The 17,988-nt window shown below is 45.2% G+C and overlaps 1 protein-coding gene across 1 annotated transcript in view; it reads left to right on the top strand.

Moving 5' to 3' along the window:
- Positions 1-17,988, top strand: part of LOC307070571 (protocadherin-15-like) — a gene marked incomplete at its 5' end in the record, with an annotated part of 157,721 nt that overhangs the window by 104,827 nt on the left and 34,906 nt on the right. The window contains 2 exons of the mRNA XM_079729078.1: positions 16,311-16,420; positions 17,678-17,818. Of these exons, the coding sequence (XP_079585204.1) occupies positions 16,311-16,420; positions 17,678-17,818 (251 nt within the window). The remainder of the gene's footprint in view (positions 1-16,310; positions 16,421-17,677; positions 17,819-17,988) is intronic.

Raw genomic sequence — 17,988 nt, forward strand, 5'->3', positions numbered from 1 at the left:
AGAAAAGACCGTCAAAAGGCTGTAGACATCCTTAACGGATATTGTCGAGAAGGTGGAATTCACACGTTTCCTTTTGCCAGTAACCGTTCAACAATAATTTCAGTGAAAACACCTCTTTCTGTAAATAAAATACTCCTCCAACGTTGTGAATAGGAAATTGTTTGTTTGACAATCTTTCCTTGTCTCTCGCAAGCCTCAATCCTCGATGCTATCTTCAGTTTTCTAGCTGTGAGGTTTTGTGCTTGCGGATCGCCTTCATCCCACACACCATTAACACCACGTACGCTGTCTTTATCCATGGAGCTTAAGGCTTGAACGTCCACGAGAAGATGTGTGCGTGACATATTCTAGATAGTAATCGCTGCACGGACAAGTACCTACGCCAACTGACCTACGCAGTCTCATTTACAAATGAAAAGACGAGCCAGCCGTTCATCTAACGTCTCTGCCTGCCTCCTGGACGAGCGGAATGGTTTTTAACGGCTGTTTCGAGGGGATTAACATCAACTTCCTGCGTGAAGCCCCAAGCACAGCCGACAGGACCGACCGCTGTGTTTCCTGCCGAGGCCCACATGCGCGTGTTGTCCACACATGTCAGCATCCATTATGGCTGTGATGTCAAGCAGCCCAAACCCATCAGTGTTACTCTCTTATACCTGTGTAATGGGACGTCCCAATAAAGGAAGTTCAAAACTTGATCGATGCTACATTCATGAGAGTAAATGCAAATAGGGAAATATCAGCCACTACCCTTATTTATTTATTTTTATTTATACATATGCAGACATGTTCAGATGCAAGCACATACATACACAAACAAACGCACACCACATACTGCACTCTACTGAAAGGAGCATTGCGGTCACTTCCCAAACTACACAAAACTCTGTGTTCATTCATATGGCAAATAAAGTGTCTCTGGTAAAAGATTTCGAACATTAGTATCTTTGGCTGCCAAAGGTTCCGTTCCACCTGTTCTCACTCTCTCTTGATCTCTCTCGCTCTCGCTCTCTTGTTCTCTCTCTCGCTCCCGCTTTCTCTCTCTTAATCTCTCTCACTCTCGCTCTCTCTCTCGCTCTCGCTCTCCTTCGCTATCCCTCTCTCTTTTTGTCTGCAGTGTTGGGTTTGAATTTGAAAGTGATGTAGTGGTTGCCCACGATCATCCCCAACGCTATTTGTGGGTTTCCATCCGACTGCTCTCAGTTTCTTCAAGTGCCATTTCAGCTCTGTGTTCACTGATCGTCGCACTGTAATTGATTAACCATTGTTCCGGCATGCTTTTATGGCCTACAGAAATATGTATAACATTTGAGAACCAACATTGCTCCTTCGAAAAGAAAAAGGCTATGCATTTAATTAAATTAAATCACACAACCATGGGCTCAACCAAACACGATATTACAGAACGTTTCGAGATTCAGGAGCCTCTTAGTATAGCTTGGTCTCAGACTCTATGTAAGAATTTAAGTGAGTAAAGCACACGGCCGTGTCGGGACAAACATGTCTTTGAATTTTCATGAGTGAGGAATCGCAGCCCGCTACATTCACAGTTGATGTGCCTGAACCGTTTAAACAATATGAACAGCTTTCTTGGGTCTTGCTGCAAATATCAACAGAGATTTTTTCTTGGTATGCTATGGGCTTAAGGGCCACTCCCCCTTTCAATCAAAGACAATTTTTAGTAACACTCAAGTAGTGTAGAGGCTTTTGGATTTGGGTTGATGCATGTTTACAAGTCAGGGGACACTGGGGGATGAATGGTGGTTACAGTGTTTGACTCCTAATCAAAAGGTTCCTGAGATTGTAGCCCGATGTGTGCAGGCTACCTGCTCCTTGAGGGAGAGGCACCAGCCCTAACTGGTCATCATTTAACACAGAGAAATCGATGTGTGTCACTTCCATCAGAGTGGGCTTGTGTAAGGGATTGCAGAACATAAGTTTATTATTGTTATTGTCTCAAAGCATTGAGCTTGCAGTTCAGGGCTCTGTAGGCAGGAGTTTGAGCCGGCTGCAGTTCCCTTACCGACTTAAGGGGCTAGTAATTAGAAGGAGTCTCTGATTATTACTATAAAGCCCAACATAATTTTGCGGAATAAATTCCAATTCAATAAGTCACTACAGTCTGTCACTACACGTCGGATCATTCAAACAACAAAGGGCACTGAAAACAAGCCCTGAAGTCATTGATTAAAATATTTTATAGTATTTCTAAAGAAAAGTAGACTACAGCAAGGTTTAGTTATTTTACGCATATCACACACAGAGCTCATTCAATGAGCTAGTCCAATTGGCCTTCAACCTAAATGAGCATGATGAAAACAACATATTGCTTTTTTCATTGTTCGTAACTTCTGAAAATGATGGCATATCTAACCATTGTTTTGTTTAATGTCTCAATTTGATGTATTATTCACATAAATAGTGTTCACAAAAATAAAAGTTTTTGGGATTGGTGGTCAAACTGCCAGTCCTAACCCAGTTTTCTAGTCTATTTACTAACATGGTCAATAATGTCGCACACAGCGGTAAGGAGGAGCGATACTGGGATTGACATTTTGGCAGTTTTAGACAAATGTAATTTAAAAGCTTAATGAGAGCAGTGTCAGGCAGTTTTGGCGGGAATCCAGTTTGGCAGTCAAACCCATCAATGGAGGATAAATGGCTGCTAACTTATTGAAACACAGTTGATAATTACATTTAGAGAAGAAAATAAATAAGATTAAAAGGATTCTTTTGGATTTGAAATGTATCCTTATGAAATGTTATTATATTAATCAACAAGGCCAGAACTTTTTAAACTTGTATGCCTGCCACTCACTGTATATTAGAACTTTGAGCATAGGCAATTTATACTCCAAGCCTTAAATTTCTCATCAATGTCATTCCAAAGTATGCCATACTTGTGATTCACATTCTGTAGTCGACAGCTCTTTCTCAATGTTTAATACATTAAATAAATTAGAAACTGTTATTGAGGAATGTTAACTCTTGTCTGGTCTTGTCTCCATAGATAATACCATATGTTGGCCTCAGTTTGTCTAGAGCAGGGGGGCCCAAATTCTTCCCAGTGGAGGGCCAAAATGTAATCGTGGGGAGGCTCGTGGGCCAAAATTTAAATTTTTCAGTATATTTAGTCAAATATGTGGGAGGCGGCTGAACAGGATAGGAGCTCAACAGCGCCACCCTACCATCAATGTATCACAATGTTATTCTAGGGTCAGGAATGGAAGTGCACCGATAAATAATATTCAATGAGAGCGAGCACAGATTCCGAGCGCTGATGGCGGAAAACAATAATATATACAGTGGGTAAGGCGCGGGCCAAATAAAATCGGGCTCCAAATTGGGCAGCCCTGGTCTAGAGCTAGTTGATTGAGTTTCTGTTCTCATAAAAGTATATAAAATATATAAATACAGTTGGACTATAAGGTGTTATTTTATTTTACTTGAAAATGACCCTCAGCGAGGAGCTTAACTTTTACATAGTGAACAGGCTATTCACCGGAAGAGGCATTGCTTTGGGCTGATTCACACAGCCAAAGAAGAATATGAAGTCTGATGCCACAATGAGCAATCAGACGAAGAAGTGAATGAATGAAATAAGCACATTAAAATGTAGCCGTTGAAATGTAGCCTACAGATACTAGATCATCAAAATCTGCTGCTATGAATTTAATACATACATGCATTATGTATTAACTTCATTGACAGTTCAACAGATTGTTCAACCAATATGACAAAAGATGCTTATAAATTGAATTGCCTAACCTTGCTTTAACAAGGAATTTAAAGGATTTAAAGTCCAGCCGCCTGCACCATCCAACACTAACTTTCCATCTTTCCTCAACCTGACTTTTAAGGCAAGATGCCCCCTCAACCCTTGCCCAGAAGGATCACATCATTTACTGAAAAATATTGTACCAACCTTAGGCTCCGGCAGGAGTTTAGCTCGTGACCCACAGTTTGTCCAACTGTTAAGTGTTATTTTCCTCTTTCTGGCTCTAACAGTCACCATTCAGCTCGTCACACCCCCTGCCCAAACCTCTCTACTTCTCTAGTTCTCATTCTGAACTCTCAGATTTTACAGAATATTGTTTCTCAGCACAGGCTTGGAGTGTCTCTATTTGTTGTGAAAGATGACGTGCTTAGGAATGATGGCCTGTTCAATTGTTTAGCATTTCTGTTTGATTACTCCCAGACTAAATAATAACTATCCTAAACATTTTGTATTGTCATCAAATCTAGTATCAGTCCCCCTCCATCTCACTTTCTCTAAATTGCCTGAGATTGCACCCATCCAAATGTGCTTGAACACAACAATTGTTTTGGGTTCCTTCATTTAAATATTAGAAGATTGCCTCAGCAACAATACATTGCTCTATACATAAACAAAAGCTAGACCATCTGAGTATACTGTGTGGCATCCCGCCGCTGAACCTCGGACCGGGTGGGTCCGAGGACACCCAGTAGTCCTGGTTTACCGTCGCCAACCTCCAGCCGGCGACAGAGAGCACCACGTCTCTCCCCCCAATCAGCGCAATCAGGGACACCTGGCCGGAGGAAGGGAAAGCCCCAGAAGCCGGGTTTAAAAGGCGCACCAGACCGCCCCACGAGGGGGTGCCACGGAGAGAGTCCGCACCACGAGGAAGTGCAACGGAGAGAGTCCGCACCAGCGAGGAAGTGCAACGGAGAGAGTCCGCACCAGCGAGGAAGGGCCACGGAGAGAGTCCGCACCACGAGGGGGTGCCACGGAGAGAGTCCGCACCACGAGGAAGGGCCACGGAGAGAGTCCGCACCACGAGGAAGTGCCACGGACAGAGTCCGCACCGCGACGAAGCGACACGGAGGGATTCCGCACCACGCCGGCGATCTAGAGGCTCACGGAGACCCTAGCACGAGTACACAGACTATTTATGCTGAGGAAATAAACGCCGGCTGCGGCTTTAACCCCTGCTTTCTGCGTTATTCCTACCGGGTATCTGACAATCGGGGAAACGGGTTGCCAAATATGGTGGAGGATGCGGACAACTCGACCGAGCTACGGGCCGGCTTTGTGAGGGAACCCCCTTCAGCCGGCATGCAGAACCCGGATGGGACCGCGGCGACGCCCGCCCAGCAGCAGCAGTGGGAGACCAGGGAGAGTCTGGCCCTCCTCCACGAGGCCGTACTACGGCTCACCGAACTCGCCGCCGCGACCGCCGCCCCGATGCAGCCGGAGACGACGCCGCCAGAGACGACGCGGCCCGAGATGAGGCCGCGGGAGACGAGGCCGCGGGAGACGAGGCCGTGGGAGACGGGGCCGCGAGACGAGCCACGCCGGCAGCAGACGCAGCCATGCATGCGAGCGACCTGCTGGGCGCAGGGGAAAACGGGAAGCCCGACCATACCGGCGCGGGTAATGACCCAGGACACGCAGGCCCTCGTGGATACCGGCAGCGTGGTCACTCTCCTCCTCCCCGACTTGGCGGGCGGGAAGGAGGGCGCACCCATAGAGGTGACCTGCATGCACGGGGACGCCCGGACGTTCGAGACCTGCCACGTCGTCATCCGGACCCCGCACGGGGTATTCACGACGCGGGCAGGGATCGTACCCCACCTACCGGTGCCGCTGCTAATCGGGAAGGACTGCCCGATCTTCCACCGGCTACAGGACCCGGCGCGTGAACTCCGGAGCCGGAGAGAACCACCCCGCAGAGAGGTGAGGGGAGCTCAACAGGCCCACGGGGCCACCAGGCCTCCGTCGCCCCCTGGAGGGCGAACAGAGGAGGCTGAGCCCGCGGCCTCACCGGAACCAGGGGCCGTGGCGCTGCTCGGGGCCGAGCCAGGGGCCGGCGTCGGCACCGGGGCGGAGACGGAGGCGGCGGGGACGTCGGTCGGAGCAAGAGACTCCGCTGGAGGGGCGGAGGACGATCGCCTGTCCGTGTCGATCCCCAGCGGGAACGCCGTCACGCTGGACGGGGATGGGGACGGCCTCCGTGGGACAGGTGGACCTGTGGGGCCTCCGGATCCCGACGGGAGCGCCGACGACCGCCTGGTCCCCTCTGGACCCACGGGCCACGGCGAGGGCGACGACGACGACCTGATGGAGGTGGCCGGGGACCCCGGCCCCAGGGGTGCGTCGACCGCTGGGCCGCTGCGGCAGATCGCGTTGGGCCGCGAGTGGGCCGATCAAGCCCAGAGCCGGTGGAGGGCGGAGGGAGGTCATCCTGGTCACCGACCACGCCCCCCTGAAGCGGATGGCCGGAGCCGGGGACACCGGCGCACGAGTGACGCGGTGGTTCCGGGGCCCCCGAAACACCAGGTGTTATCTTCTAGGGAGGGAGGTCATCCTGGTCACCAACCACGCCCCCCTGAAGTGAATGGCCGGAGCCAGGGACGCCAACGCTCGAGTGATGCGGTGGTTCCCAGCCCTCCAGAGCGTCAGGTACTATCTCCTAGGGAGGGAGGTCATCCTGGTCACCAACCACGCCCCCCTGAAGCGGATGGCCGGAGCCAGGAACGCCGACGCCCTGTCACGCCGGGATGCCTGCCTGAGCGGGTTCACCGACGACCAGGGGCCTGAGCAAGCGGTGGAGGAGTGTGGCATCCCGCCGCTGAACCTCGGACCGGGTGGGTCCGAGGACACCCAGTAGTCCTGGTTTACCGTCGCCAACCTCCAGCCGGCGACAGAGAGCACCACGTCTCTCCCCCCAATCAGCGCAATCAGGGACACCTGGCCGGAGGAAGGGAAAGCCCCAGAAGCCGGGTTTAAAAGGCGCACCAGACCGCCCCACGAGGGGGTGCCACGGAGAGAGTCCGCACCACGAGGAAGTGCAACGGAGAGAGTCCGCACCAGCGAGGAAGTGCAAACGATCTAGAGGCTCACGGAGACCCTAGCACGAGTATACAGACTATTTATGCTGAGGAAATAAACGCCGGCTGCGGCTTTAACCCCTGCTTTCTGCGTTATTCCTACCGGGTATCTGACAATCGGGGAAACGGGTTGCCACAACTGGTTTAACATGCAAAGCCTATTGTACTGTTAACCTTGCTAGGGAAGACTATCAATGACTCCATATCTGAATGGTTTTAATCCAGAGGGGCCAAGGTGTAACTCTATACGTGAAATCACGTTTTTCATCCATGATATTACATGCTGTAATACATACAACCAACCTAAATGTTTTGAATTCATAGCTCTGAAGGTTAATGCAGGCTCTAACAACTCAATTACTATGGTGGCAGTGTAAAGTTATCTGATTCCTCCACTGTAGGTAAATTGGCTCAACTAATTTATCAATACTGTAATTCTGGGTGACCTCAACCTAAATTGTCTGACTACTGCGTCTGACCAACTAAAGGACAAGTGCAAAATCCTCAACATATCATAAATAATTATTGATCCTTCCATGCTACATCTGAAAGGTCATACAAAGTCGACCTTAAGGGATGTCCTATTTTTTCGAATAGAAATGATAAACTTGTAGCCTGTGGTGTATTGGGGATAGTGACTGACAATTTACCCAATATCACGTGTTAATTTTTCAAAACTGCATAGAACACCATTCTCATAGTGATCCAATAAAAAATGTATTAGTAATTAAATTAACAATTATTTTTAAATGAGCTTCATCACAGTGATATTCACTATACTATACCTGAGATATCCCAGATGTGAACAGAGCCCTGTATTATATTTCAAATGATTTTCTCTTAATTGTCCATAAACAGGCACCTTTTAGAAAGCTTAGAATATAAGACACCTAAAGCCCTTGGTTCTCTATCAGCTCTCCTTAGAGAAAGGAACAGAGCTTAAAGCTAGCTAATCATACAGGGGATCCAATCCATTGGTCAACATTGAGGCAAATAAGAAATAAGTGTGAAACTGCAGTTAGGATTGCCAAGGCGCGCTACTGTTTGGACTTGATTAGCAGCTCCTAATCGGATCCTGCAACATTTTAGAAGGCAGTCAAATATTCATCAAAGGTGTTTGATACAGTTGGAGCTGGAAATTTCTGAAGCTGGTTTCAGAGTTATCTGTATTAAAGACATCAGTTTCTGAGGTTGGGGGAGCATGGTTTGGATTCCTGCCGGTTTGTACGGGCTTGCTGCATGGAGCCGTTCTTCACCCTGTCCTGTTCCCTATTCATATCAATGATATTGATCCTTCAATGTATGTTGGTCTTATCCAACTTGTGTTGATCCAACTTGTGTGGATGATACAATTTTGTACTGTATTGCTGATTCTGTTCAGAATATACTTCTGTTGAATGTGCTGCAAGATGATCTTATTAACCTTAAATTGGTACTTAATGCAAATGAACAATTCATGTTGTGTCCTAGATCGAGTTATTAAAATATATCAGAGAATATAAATATCTTGGCATCTCGCTTGACGAGAAACGTTTCAATATGATAAAAGGATTAACCCATGAATGAATGTATAAATGAATGCCTACTACTATAAAGTGGTTTACTATTTTATCCAAAGCGACTTATAGTGAATTCAGATTAGGTCTGCTCGATTATAGGATAAATCATAATCACGATTATTTTGGTCAATATTGAAAACACGATTATTCAAACGATTATTTTTGAGTTTGCAAGCATGTTGTATTTATTCAGCATGTCTCTCCCAAAAAAACTTTGTAACTGAGAACTTTGAAATTTCGCCTTAAAAAATACACAAAATGGTCAAAAATAAAATGGTCCAATCTAAAATAATATACAGATATGTATCCAGCTGTTCGGCCCTTTCTATAAAACATTAAATTATAAAATAATAAAAATAAAAAAACATTTTAAAAAATTGAAAAAGTCAATCATGTTTATTTTGTGATCGTTTGACGCTAAAATCGAACATTCGCTATTAAAATTTGATTAATCGCCCAGCCCTAAATCAGATACATCCCATTAAAAAGGTAGCGGTTAGGAAATCTATCTCAAGGTTGCCTATAGATTGAGTAAGGAGTCGAACACACTCTTTTCGGAAACAGTACCACTGCTAGAAAATTATAGCCACTAAACATTCCTGCCCCACTATACGATTCTATAACACTAGGCCGCTATGTGTTTTTTTCACTTGCTTTGCCTGCTCACTGCTTAATGCATGCATGTGTAGAGGGAGACCGAGGAGAAAAAAAGGGGGGAACTTGCCATTCCTTGTCAGTGTCACATTAACGCTATCCCGATGTTGGTGTGCATGCTGTCACCTCAGTGTACCAGGGCTTCTCAGTGGACTGTCAGTCACAGAGTTCTCTTGTTGTTGACACCGGGGCTCTGGACGATGTTTCATATAGACCTATCAACACACTCTACCTCTCCTTCTCCTTCTCTCTCTCTTTCTCGTCCTCCATGTCTTTCTCTCTATCTCGTGGTGACACTAGGTCTCTGGACGACGTTTCCTACAGACCTATCTAAATACTCTACCTCACTGTCTCTCTCTTTCTCTCTCTCGTTGACACCTGGACTCTAGACAATGTTTCCTACAGACCTATCCGCATACTCTATCCGTCTCTCTCTCTTTCCCTCACTCGTGTTGACACTGGAACTCTAGATGCTGTTCTTTCCTTTAGACCTATCAATGTACTCGGTCCCTCATACACTGTGTCCAGTTCTCTTTTGCTCCTCAACAAGTTTTTTCCTACATATATCAACATGCTTTGCCTCTCCTTCAATTTTAGTGCGTGCAGTGTTTATCTATCTTTAATCTTCCTCTGCCTCTACCTACATGATGCTCCGCTCCCTGTATATCTGACTCTCTCTCACCCTCAATGAGTCTCATCCTCGCTCTCTATGTCTGCTCTTCTCTCTCTCTCTCTCTTTTGCTCCTCTGTATTTGGAATAAATACATAAAATGTTTATATGTGGCTGTGTTCAGTGGTGCACATGGATAAACCCTGCTACCCCCACTCATGCTCATTTACGTATTCCGGCAGCCTTAACTCTCTGTATTTGATCAACTTACCCTGTAATCTCGTGCTTCTTATTAAACTCACACACACACACCGTGTGCTTGTTAAGACATTATGCTTTTTAATTGTCAGGAATCTCCCCCGATTTGTTGATTTAATCCATTGTTCCTCGCACAAAACGAACATCAGCATGTAGCTCTTCTTCACGCTGTCTTTCTACGCGTGGGTAAATATGAATGAATGGAAGAATCAAATTCCCCCTCCAGAACCTCCATGTTTCTTCTCATCGGCATGCTATCTCCCGACAGCAGCCTGTCGAGTGAATACAGTGGTCGATAGATCACTCAAATAGGACGCGATGGGTTCAGTAGACAGAATCATGAACAGTCCAAGGGTAATGGAACTAAACCCAGCAGCATATTAGGTTGTGTGTCGGTGGGCAAAGTAGAATGAAGTAGGGAACATTAAGGGCCCGATGTACCTGAAGCAAAATCTAAATGGAGTTTAACTATTTTTCTCGCCTTTTTTCCTTATGTTTTTTACATGAAGTTCTATATTTTAATTGCGATCTTACGCTCACTAAAGGCTCTTCTTAAGGTCACTAAAGGCTTTCAGAGCAGCTGAGCAGGAATCTTTAGAATAACTCGATCTTCCAGCATTTTTCTCATTATGAGGAAAATCTTTAAAGCCGAAAATGACTCCAATGACCCCTTCCATTCCATTATACCTCCCTCTTGAGCTCTAATTGTTGTCAGAGATGGAAACTATCTGAAAACATTCAATTAATCGTTCCGAAGGCATTTTTCAACGGATTGTTTAGATGATTTATCAGATGAGGGGCACCTTTAACATAATCCTTTAAATGGCAAGCTTAAAGTGTTTTAAATTACTAATTTAGCCGATTCAAGAGCACGCACAACACTATGTACGTGATTCCATCATTGGCATGCTGTTCATTTAAATGTTATAGAAGTCAGACAGGAAACTGTAATGCAGGGGTAGGATTTAAATTGGAGTTAGTCCAAGGTAATTATGATTATTGGGAGTGGGCCAAACGGAAAGTAACTTAAGGTAAAGCTGTGCTGTCACTTCTTTTTGAGAAAAAAAGACATGCTTGCTCTACATTTTTAATGTTCAGTCTAAAATGTATATTATTTTTCCTAAACAGAATGCAAAACTGTGTTTGATCTGTTATTGGGGATACGATTTTTTTCAACTGCTTCTCTTAAAATATTCACCATGGGCCAATGACAGATTTAGAGAGTACTAGTATGCCAGTGGGCTGTTGTAATGGAAATGAATAAAAACAGGATTATGCTTTATTTAGGGAGATAAGGGTAGGAGCTGATTCTCATAGTGTCATAAATAAGAAAACAGCAGAGCTTGTAATGATTCCGACATTGAAAATGATGGTGCCGTCGGTTGGATATTAAACAATGTTAATCTCAGGGGCAATAGTATTGTAAAAAAATCCATCCAGTGAATGAAAAGAGAGCTAAAAAAGGAAGGCAAAGTCACAATGCATGGATAGAATGAACGGGGAGTGTAGACATAAGGAAAGACAACTCTCAAACATTTCCAGTAATCACACCAACTGTCTCAACTGAAAGACTTGCTCATCCAGCAAGCTGAATCTGAATCTGAATACACAATATTTAAATATTGTTTGGTTTTTTTCCATGGAAAATATTTTTATAGTGTGGTTGAGTCTGACTTGGGAATGCTAGAGTGTGTAGCGTTAAACAAAAAGACAGAAACGAGACGACAAGGTGTTGAACGTATTTAACTCTGCTCCCCACAGACTAAAAAGTCTGCCATCTGCTCCCAGCCCGAGACTCTCTATAATGAAATAATAACATGTAATCTACAGTCAATTACACAATAATGCATGGCGCCTGCCCCAAATAATTCTCTAATTGTAGAGCCCCAGTCGTACATCAACCTATGGATGAATGCTGATTTCAGGAACGTTTATACCAACTTTAACACTGGTAGGCCTTGTGAAAGGAGGTGGAAGCTTCTTTGCTCCCCACACAAACTAAAGCAGCACCTAAGGATTTAGAAGTTAAATAAGTCTTGTATTGAGTGACGGGCAGGCTGCCAGAATGTGTCTCCAGTGACGCTGAGGTTTCAATGTGTCTCTGAGTCATAATCACCCAGTGGGAGCTTGATGCACATCATTCTACCTCGATGCTGTTCCTTGCCTCTGCTTTTGTGTTTATGTTGTCGAGCCGCTGCAGAGCCCGTATAGTAATCTACTTAGAGTGTCATCGCTGCTGCACCGATGAATGGTTGGTTTCCCAGCCTTGCCATAGAGTCAGTGCGGCTTTATGCCTCGTGATCAGGAGAGACTATGAGTGCTTTTTCTTTACATTGATACGGCTCCTCAATGTATATACTAAATTGTGAAACTTTGATCGCTTTTGCAATTGCTATTCGTATACAATAGCAGCAAGAAAGCTTTGTATTGGAATATAATGTAATATTTAATCAAAAGGGTGTCTCCGTGTATCTCGGTTACCTATCCTGCTGAACTCTCTTTAACCGAATACCATTGGTCATCTTTTAGAGAGAATAACACCAATCGTTGAACTCATACAGTGGGGCAAAAAAGTATTTAGTCAGCCACCAATTGTGCAAGTTCTCCCACTTAAAAAGATGAGAGAGGCCTGTAATTTTCATCATAGGTATACCTCAGCTATGAGAGACAAAATGAAAAAATAATCTAGAAAATCACATTGTCTGATTTTTAAAGAATTTATTTGCAAATTATGGTGGAAAATAAGTATTTGGTCAATAACAAAAGGTCATCTCAATACTTTGTTACATGCCCTTTGTTGGCAATGACAGAGGTCAAATGTTTTCGGTAAGTCTTTACAAGGTTTTCACACACTGCTGCTGGTATTTTGGCCCATTCCTCCATGCAGATCTCCTCTAGAGCAGTGATGTTTTTGGGCCACACGGATTTTCAACTCCCTCCAAAGATTTTCTATGGGGTTGAGATCTGGAGACTGGCTAGGCCACTCCAGGACCTTGAAATGCTTCTTACGAAGCCACTCCTTCGTTGCCCGGGCGGTGTGTTTGGGGTCATTGTCATGCTGAAAGACCCAGCCACGTTTCATCTTCAATGCCCTTGCTGATGGAAGGAGGTTTTCACTCAAAATCTCACAATACATGGCCCCATTCATTCTTTCCGTCATACGGATCAGACGAGCTGGTCCCTTTGCAGAAAAACAGCCCCAAAGCATGATGTTTCCACCCCCATGCTTCACTGTAGGTATGGTGTTCTTTGGATGCAACTCAGCATTCTTTCTCCTCCAAACACGACGAGTTGAGTTTTTACCAAAAAGTTCTATTTTGGTTTCATCTGACCATATGACATTCTCCCAATCCTGTTCTGGATCATCCAAATGCTCTCTAGCAAACTTCAAACGGGCCCGGACATGCACTGGCTTTAGCAGGGGGACACGTCTGGCACTGCAGGATTTGAGTCCCTGGCGGCGTAGTGTGTTAGTGATGGTAGCCTTTGTTACTTTGGTCCCAGCTCTCTGGAGGTCATTCACTAGGTCCCCCCGTGTGGTTCTGGGATTTTTGTTCACCGTTCTTGTGATCATTTTGACCCTACAGGGTGAGATCTTGCGTGGAGCCCCAGATCGAGGGAGATTATCAGTGGTCTTGTATGTATTCCATTTCCTAATAATTGCTCCCACAGTTGATTTCTTCACACCAAGCTGCTTACCTATTGCAGATTCAGACTTCCCAGCCTGGTGCAGGTCTACAATTGTGTTTCTGGTGTCCTTTGACAGCTCTTTGGTCTTGGTCATAGTGGAGTTTGGAGTGTGACTGTTTGAGGTTGTGGACAGGTGTCTTTTATACTGATAAGGAGTTCAAACAGGTGCCATTAATACAGGTAACAAGTGGAGGACAGAGGAGCCTCTTAAAGAAGAAGTTACAGGTCTGTGACAGCCAGAAATCTTGCTGGTTTGTAGTTGACCAAATACTTATTTTCCACCATAATTTGCAAATAAATTCTTAAAAAATCCGACAATGTGATTTTCTGGATTTTGTTTTTCATTTTGTCTCTCATAGCTGAGGTTTACCTATGATGAAAATTACAGGCCTTTCTCGTCTTTGTAAGTGGGAGAACTTGCACAATTGGTGGCTGACTAAATACTTTTTTGCCCCACTGTATATAGGGTTTTGTAGCAACATTAATGTTGAGTACATTATTGAAATGCAAAGATATTTAAAAGTGGGTTCAGATACATGGGATTTAGGGGCATGTAGGGGTAAGGCATCAAGGCTCAAGGATGCCAATAGATAGGTAGGTTGCAGACATTTGGGATTGAACCCAGTACCTTTTGGCAGGGAGTTACGACAACCTCGCCACAAAACATTTTGTCCTTTTATTTACGTACATATATTTATTTCTAAGTCCAGTCGCCAACAATGAATCAATGGTATCTCGTCTTACACAGGGTGGTCTCAAAATTCCCCCTCTACCTCTAAGACTACCGCAGCCACTTTTCGAACCGAACCTCCTGACGCATTCAAAGCTTGGCAGGAAATCGCTTCTATTGCTTCTTTGTGCCGGGGCCCTCTCAAGTTTGGTTCAGTTTCATGAAGACGTATGGAAATCTGCAGTAGTCAAAGGGGGCTTCTTTGAGACCCGCATGGCGTGCTATTACCGTTCTTCTCAACAGATGCCTCCATTCTTTATATTATTCATGGGATGTCTAAGGTCCGCTGGGTCAGGGAAGAAGCATCAAAGCAAAGGCATGGTGAGAAAGGCCAATGTAATCCCACCCCCAGATACAAACCCCCCCAAACACGGGGTTACGAGGGGGGCGGTCAAACGAGTGTACCTTGATAGCAAATGTGTTTGACTCTGAGATGAAAGACGCCCCGGCTTGATCCCCGATGTCTGCCACCTGCCTCCAGGCATCCTCGTGGGAGGCGCCTAACCCCTGCAACCAGCTCCGAAATGACTGCAAGTTGAATGGCAACGGATCTATGATCGCTGCACGTCACTCAGAATAAAATCATCTGTCCACAGCGGAGGCATCTTGTCTGCTTGATGATATTCCTTTCATGTGTTTATTTTAAACATTGACATTGAGAGGTGTTAAGTGTCATTTAATAAACCATGCATGGCTCAATCTGGCATGCCATCTTTGCAAGAGGCACATCTAAATGGAGAAATAAAGGGCTGTTGTACAAGGCACGCACAGACGCATGTCAGCATGTCTTAGAGACAGCAAAAAAGATTGGAGAGGGAGAGGGAGTGATTGTTCGGGAGAGAGATGCAGTGGGGGAGGGAGGGAGAGTGAGAGAGGCAGTGTTGATGTAGAGATAGGAGAAGAGGGAGGGAGATGGTTGGTATAGAGAAAAGGAGATGCATAGAAGGAAGAAAGGGAGGGAGGTTTGGAGGGAGGTAGAGATATCCCTGGGGATGAGAGAGATGGTGGGGGAGAGAGAGACAAAGAGAGAGAGATACAGAGGGTGACAGAGAGAGAGAGAGAGAGAGAGAGAAGTAGAGAGCAGTAGCATAGGTTAATACAATGCCTCTAAGTGAAACAGATGTTTTGAACCTCAATTATCACTCTCTAACGCTGACCAATCACTGCTATTTATGCCATGCCTCATTTATCTTGGAGCCAGTCTGTCTACAGGATATAGAACGCCACACACACTCATGCCTGATAGCCAATCATGCTTCAAACTAGTATTTAGGCTTTCGAACATGTGAGAGAGGAAAATGCGCCACGGCTTCAGAAGTCATTGAGCTACTCATGATTTTGTTTGAGGGATATTTTTTAGTTTTGACTTTTGAGACAATTGGTACTGAGTGCACATTTTTATATGTTTACGAAATGTACATCAATGAGTTTCAAGTGCTCGCAATTTTAAAAGGGTACTTATGTCTTTAAAATGTCTTATTAACAGACAATTATCTAAATTCAGAGAACATAATCGTTTCTATCATTACGATCAGTTTTTACAAAGTGTTGTTGGTTGATTTAACTAGTCCACCAGCAAGTAGCAAATACTTTATTTGAATTGTTGGGTAAAAGGCGAATAAATTCAACAATGGTCTACTTTTACTTTGGTTTGTCATTCCAATCTAATGTCCTGTTTGAATTTTTGAATTCAAACTGCTCTCTCTGTCACTCTCTCGCTCTCTCTCTCTCGCTCTCTCTCTCGCTCTCTCTCTCTCTCTCTCGCTCTCTCTGACAGACAGACAGACAGACAGACAGGAAAAGATAGAGACATTATATGTACAGGTATATATATATATATAATATATAAAATATACTTTATAAAGAGAGAGTGAAAGATGGTTTGCTTAAATAGATGTCTATATGTAAAAATATGTTTTCTTTACTTTTTCCTTATCTCTTTCCCGGCTCCTTCCAGGTTTCCTCCGATCGGTGAGCTGGCTCCCATTGGAACGTCTGTGGGCACCATCGTGGCAGCTGCTGTCGACCAAATCATCTTCTACTCCATCGTGTCCGGAAATGAACGCGGTAGGTGACAGCTGTGCACCGCCGGGGGGCCCTGGCACCACCTTGGTCTTTCCCGCCTCACGTTCACGCATCCGGATAGCGTTAGAGATTTCTTATTCGCGTCACGTGACTTCTAACTTTCACACACATGATCCGAGCGAAGAGTTCTACGTAGAGTTCTGCAATCAGCCAAGGTGGTTTTCAACATGAAAATACAAGTGGAAGGTCTTGTTTGGATCAGACGGTATTTTTGTTATGTTAGTGCTTGTGCGTTGCGTTGGAGGCATTTCCCGTGGGGTATATGTGACATTTAACCGTGTGCTGTGAGATTCATTCCAAGGAGCGATGGGATCGTCTGTCGTGCCATCTTGTACCCGGTATCAGAGCACTCTTCGTTTTTGAGATTTTAATTTTTTTGTTTGTGAATGGTAACCTCAGCACTTTTCATCTTTGTAGCCTAGCAACACATATTAGATAACCAAAAACAACCAGAGTCTGTGATGCCGTGGCAGACCCATCGATTAGACTTAGATATAAAATTTTCCAGTCCTCTTCATTTGGCAACAAAAGCTTCAGAACATGCTTCATATCCACACTACAAACTCACATGCACATAGACACACACACGCACACAAAGTGTTACTTTTTTGTTGACACAGCCCCTGTTGTTGTCTACAGGTTGGAGCCCAAAATGTATTTTCCTCCCATCAGTCCTAGCAAATCAAAGCAACCACTCTCAGTCTCTGTCATCACTGTAAACGGTGTTCTGTCGCTCTCTGAACCTGATTATCTTCCAATGATTCATGCTTTCCTTTAATTTCCATGAATTAATTTTCTGGCATGAATCGTGTCCTGATGAAGCCAAGCAGACGCACGCGGGGTTGACTTTTTACAGGGGTGGGGTGGAGGAGGAGGAGGAGGAGGGAATAAAGAGCAGAACGGATGGGAGGTGAGGACACACTAGCGCATTGGGTAGAGTGTTCAACACACACAATGGGTTCGATCCTAGACGTCCTCGGACCAACCTGCAGGCGTCATGGGGCAAGCCATCCTCGCCCTCTCCCTTCTCCAGGGCAGCCTGGGGTGCCAGTATCCTCTGGAAGTCCCTTTGGATACCAGTGTCTGACGAAATGGCTAAATAGTGACAGCGACAGGGATAGCGGATGAGGGTGAAAGTCGAGATTGAGGCAGCAACCCTGAGGTGGTGAGTCGCTGCACAGTGAAAAAGAAAGCATTTAGTTGTAGGCTTAACCCCATTCTGTTGTTCTTCACCTCCAGGTCACTTCATGGTGAATAACCTGACGGGGGTGATCTACACAGCCAGGATGCTGGACTACGAGACTCTGACCAGCTACGTCCTCCGGGTGCAGGCTGACTCGATGCTGGTGGTGATGGCCAACTTCAGAGTGCCCTCCAAATGTAAGACCTGGGGGGGGGGGAGATGGGCAAAGGGTTAGAGAAAAACATATAGAGAGGAGGAGGAGGGATTTAGAGTGAGTGTGATAGAGATTTTCTATTTTCTATTTTTTGGGGAGGTAGAGCGAGAGAGAGAGATGGAAGATGGACACAGAGTGAGGGAGATAGAGATG

The sequence above is a fragment of the Pollachius pollachius genome (genome assembly GCF_949987615.1).
Source record: "Pollachius pollachius genome assembly, chromosome: 2".
Lineage (NCBI taxonomy): Eukaryota > Metazoa > Chordata > Actinopteri > Gadiformes > Gadidae > Pollachius > Pollachius pollachius.